Genomic DNA, 4,293 nt, shown 5'->3' on the forward strand with positions numbered 1-4,293 from the left:
AAAGATATCAGAGACATGGTCAGGATGAGAGTCAAGGTCAGGATCAGCAACCTCTGCCCTACTTCCTAGCACCAGGAACTGGCTTTTGTGAATGCAACTTTCTGAAATGCTCTTCCTCCATTTACCTGCATGTCTTCCTCCTTCATGTGCTTGGACCATTTAATGCTGCCTCACGCTCCCTGCCCTTTCACTAGGATGTCAGTGTCACAAAGACAGTGATCTTGAAATGAAATGTTTTGCTCACTAATGGGTCCCAGGCAGTTAGAAGAGTGCTTGGCACTGAGTAGGTACTCAATAAGAGTTTAACATCGATGAGTGTGCATTAAAGTATTCCTTGGGTCCTGGCAAACACGGTGAAACCCCGTCTCTACTGAAAATACAAAAAAAAAAAAAAAAGTATTCCTTGGGAAAAAAGTACATCTGGGAATAAAATATAACAAACTGTTCACGGCAATTCTCTCTGGAGTAGAATTATAAGAAAGCTTCATGGTCAATTTGATATATGTTCATATTGTTTTCTTATTTATTTTTTTTTTTTGTGAAACAGAGTTTCACTCTGTCGCCCAGGCTGGAGTGCAGGGGCGCTATCTCGGCTCATTGCAAGCTCCACCTCCCGAGTTCACGCCATTCTCCTGCCTCAGCCTCCTGAGTAGCTGGGACTACAGGCACCCGCCACCACGCCCAGCTAATTTTTTTGTATTTTTAGTAGAGACGGGGTTTCACCGTGTTAGCCAGGATGGTCTCGATCTCCTGACCTCGTGATCCGCCCACTTCAGCCTCCCAAAATGCTGGGATTACAGGTGTGAGCCACCACGCCCGGCCTGTTTTGATTCTTAAAAAGGAACACTGAATGGGTCTTATCATCTTGAGAGAAAACAAAGAACTTTAGGTAAAGTGCTTGACAGAGTGATTGGCACAGGTACTCACCAAACTGTAGCTATGAATTAAACTTCAAACAACTGGCATCAGCCTTCCTGCAAAACCTGGAGCATCATCAAAGAAACGCTACTCTAGTTCCCTCATCCAACAGTAAAAACAGAGAGGCAAGACAAGATAGAGGGTCTTTATTCAACAGCAGCTGACAGACCACACCTCAGTCCTCTGAGGGGATGCATTTCCCCCGCATACCACTCCTTTCCCACGTTTCTATTCTCTGCAGGCTACAGCTTGATGGAATAAAGGGGATTGTTCTAGAGGTACTTATACACAACCTTCGAGGGCACAGTTTGGAGGTGGAGTCGCACAGGACATTTGTAAAAGTAGGACAGCAAAGTTTCACTGTAGCCCACAAGGAAGTAGTACTTGTGTGGAGGCAAGTTCCTCAGGACCAGGGCACAGATCTCCAACTGGTTACCCCGGCGCTTTAAAACCAGCTGGTCAGCCAGGCAGCCTGGGAAGGTACCCCACATGAACTTGCGAAGGAAAACATCCTCCACCGTTCGCTCTGCGGCATGGTCCTCTCCATCCAGGTTACCTGAAGAGGGAAGGGCATCACAGAAGAGTCAGCCTCATCGCCCCAGGGTCCTGCCATAACTCCAGAGTCAACATCTAAAAGCGCTGAGCACAATCCCACCCTTCACCCCAAGCCTCTTCTCTTTTCTTCTGCTAATGGAATAAGAAAAATAACACTTTAAAGTTCAAAGTATGTTTTATGTCGTTAATTCCCAAGCCAATTCAGTTTAGTAGGTATTATCATTATCCTTAGTTTACAAAAAGGAAGATGGAGGCCTGAGTCAGGGTGCAAAACTCAGATGATGCCACCACATCTAGCCGCTTTCCTGCTTTCTTGGCTGCCTTATAAAAACACTGGTCATCCCATGGACCAGAAAGATGAGGCCACCAGCTATTTTTGAGATTAGGGACATGAGTCCTCTCATGAGCTAGGCCCAGGGCTTCCACCAGTGGGTTCTCAGTGTGAACCCTGGATCCCCTGCAGCCCTTACAATGTCCATTAAGAGTCTGCACACCTACATCCAAACGTCAGATCAGTGCCTAAAAGAGTGGGGGATATGCATCTGTTTTTTTGTTTGTTTTTTTTTTTTTTGAGATGGAGTCTCACTCTGTCACCCAGGCTGGAGGGCAGTGGCGTGATCTCGGCTCACTGCAACCTCTGCCTCTTGGGTTCAAACAATTCTCCGCCTCAGCCTCCTGAATAGTTGGGATTGCAGGTGCCTGCCACCACGCCTGGCTAAGTTTTTTGTATTTTTAGTAGAGATGGGGTTTCACCATCTTGGCCAGGTTGGTACTGAACTCCTGACCTCGTGATCCACCCGCCTTGGCTTCCCAAAGTGCTGGGATTACAGGCGTGAGCCAGCGCGCCAGGCAAGCATCTGTATTTTAAGTAAGTTCCCTAGATGCATCTCAAACATCCAAGAACCCCTGTACTAAACAAAACACAGTTGGTTATCAATTGTTCACAGTAGTTATACTCTATAAAGTCACCGCCAACACTGAGTTAGTGAATACTGAACCACTGCTCCTAGAGGAAATACAGGGTTAGATTCCTTCCAGCCTCTGGGCACCATATTTTTGTGAACAAATCAATACATAACCTAGTTTCCTTTGTGTTTCTGTTTAAAGACACCTTGTTTAATATATACGGTAAATTCATTAACATTGAATTCAGGGCCAAGAGCAACTGTGACTGAAGAAAGAGGTATGTCCTCCCTAAGGCACTTCACAGCCTTCTCCCCCTTAGAACACTAGACAGCACTTCAGCATTGCAGGGACATTTTAAACAGCAAAATCACTAACAAAAAGCACAAAAATGCAAATTAAAAAAAAAAAGATTCTAGACCATAAAAAGGACACCTTTTACAGTATGAGAGCTGAAACGAGGCAGAGCCTTGTTGTTGTCGACCTCAGCTGGGGACATGCACCTGGGGTGGCAGCTCTACCCACATCTCAGAGTGACCTTGAGAGTGCTCAGAGTGACCTTGAGAGTGCCCAGAGTGTTGATTTGGGGCTTACAAATAAATCTGAGTCAGTAGAAGAATCTGAAAATATGAAATTCACGAATAATTAGGGTTGTCTGTATATATTTACAGAGAAAAAATTGTGCTTCAGTGGAAAACTGCATTCCTTAGAGCACACTCTTGAGGGTTATCAGATTCTGTAAGGGTTTCACTCTTTTCCTTGACTCTGAGCTATTCTGCAGCTCTGTAAATTACAGATAACTGATAGGAATGCAAAATAATTCTTGTCTGTAGACATGCAAATAATTTCTGTTCAGTGGAGGATCAACTGAGTCCCTGCCCGCCATGGAAAAAGTCAGTTTTGCATCCATCTTCAAATTTGTTTCAACATTCTGATCTATATATGTCTCTGTTTTTTTATGTCTCCCTTGAGTTGGTTTCATAGATTTCTGACCCTGGCATTATTTCCTGAGTTAAAGGAAACCTGTGACACGTGTTCATTTTGTTTACATGACAGTAGGACTCAGTGCTCCTTTTGGAGGCCTGGGGTCCGCTCACCTGTGTGCAGCGATAGCCAGCCCTTACGGTGGGCGATGTAGTGCGGCGCGTGTGCCTCCTCGTAGGTCACCGGCTTGTCCCCCTTGCCTACGCGTACTCGGGCCGCCCGGTTCTAGGAGCAAAAGGGGCCGTGACTCCACGAGACCCCCAATCCAGACCCTACCTCGCGCCAAGTCCCTCCAGTCAGCTGGCACTGCTCCCCGACCCCAACCCCCTGATCCCTAAGCCCCGACTCTAGCCCCGCCCCGGACCCCGGCGACACGCCCCCTTCAGCCCGCGCGGCGGCCCCGGGCCCCGGACCCCCAGAGCCCCAGGCACCAGCCCCGGTTGTGCTCACCTTGGCGCAGACCGCGGAGGTGTGCAGGGCGCGCCAAGCGCAAGGCAGCTCTCGGCTCCAGGACAGCACCTGTGGAGGGAGGGCGCGTGAGGCGGAAACTAGGGACCCCACATCCGACTCGCCGGGACCTGCCGAATCACCCACTCACCCGTGGCCCCAGCAACCCGTTGCACACGGAGGCCGCCATCTTGGGCCGAGCTGAGCGCGGGACGTACCACAGCGCGCTGAGGGGTGGGGATAGCCGTGGAAGAGACCAAGTCGGAGCTTGTACTCTGGCGGGGCGGAGCAGGGCCTCTGCGGGGCGGAGCAGGGCCTCTGCGGGGCGGGGCCGCGGTGTGCTCGGTAGCTGTCACTGCCGCCTTCCCCGCAGCCCTGTGAATGCTCAGCCTTGTGAATGCTCATTCCCCCGCTGTTCGCTCTGCCGCGGTTGCTGCTTACATCGGGTTTCAGATCCGGAAATTTGAGAATGCGAAACGTGAGATT

General features: G+C 49.3%; 1 protein-coding gene across 1 annotated transcript; it reads right to left on the reverse strand.

Moving 5' to 3' along the window:
* Window positions 1-1,049: 1,049 nt before the first annotated feature.
* Window positions 1,050-4,090, reverse strand: LOC105494200 (mitochondrial ribosomal protein S24). Its single transcript, XM_011762419.3, has 4 exons — window positions 3,959-4,090; window positions 3,811-3,879; window positions 3,474-3,585; window positions 1,050-1,474 (listed from the first exon to the last, which is right to left on the reverse strand). Exons 1-4 carry the CDS (start codon window positions 3,995-3,997, stop codon window positions 1,191-1,193), a joined length of 504 nt encoding a protein of 167 aa, XP_011760721.1. The 5' UTR covers window positions 3,998-4,090; the 3' UTR covers window positions 1,050-1,190.
* Window positions 4,091-4,293: the final 203 nt, after the last annotated feature.

The sequence above is a fragment of the Macaca nemestrina genome, chromosome 4, assembly GCF_043159975.1.
Source record: "Macaca nemestrina isolate mMacNem1 chromosome 4, mMacNem.hap1, whole genome shotgun sequence".
Taxonomy (NCBI): domain Eukaryota; kingdom Metazoa; phylum Chordata; class Mammalia; order Primates; family Cercopithecidae; genus Macaca; species Macaca nemestrina.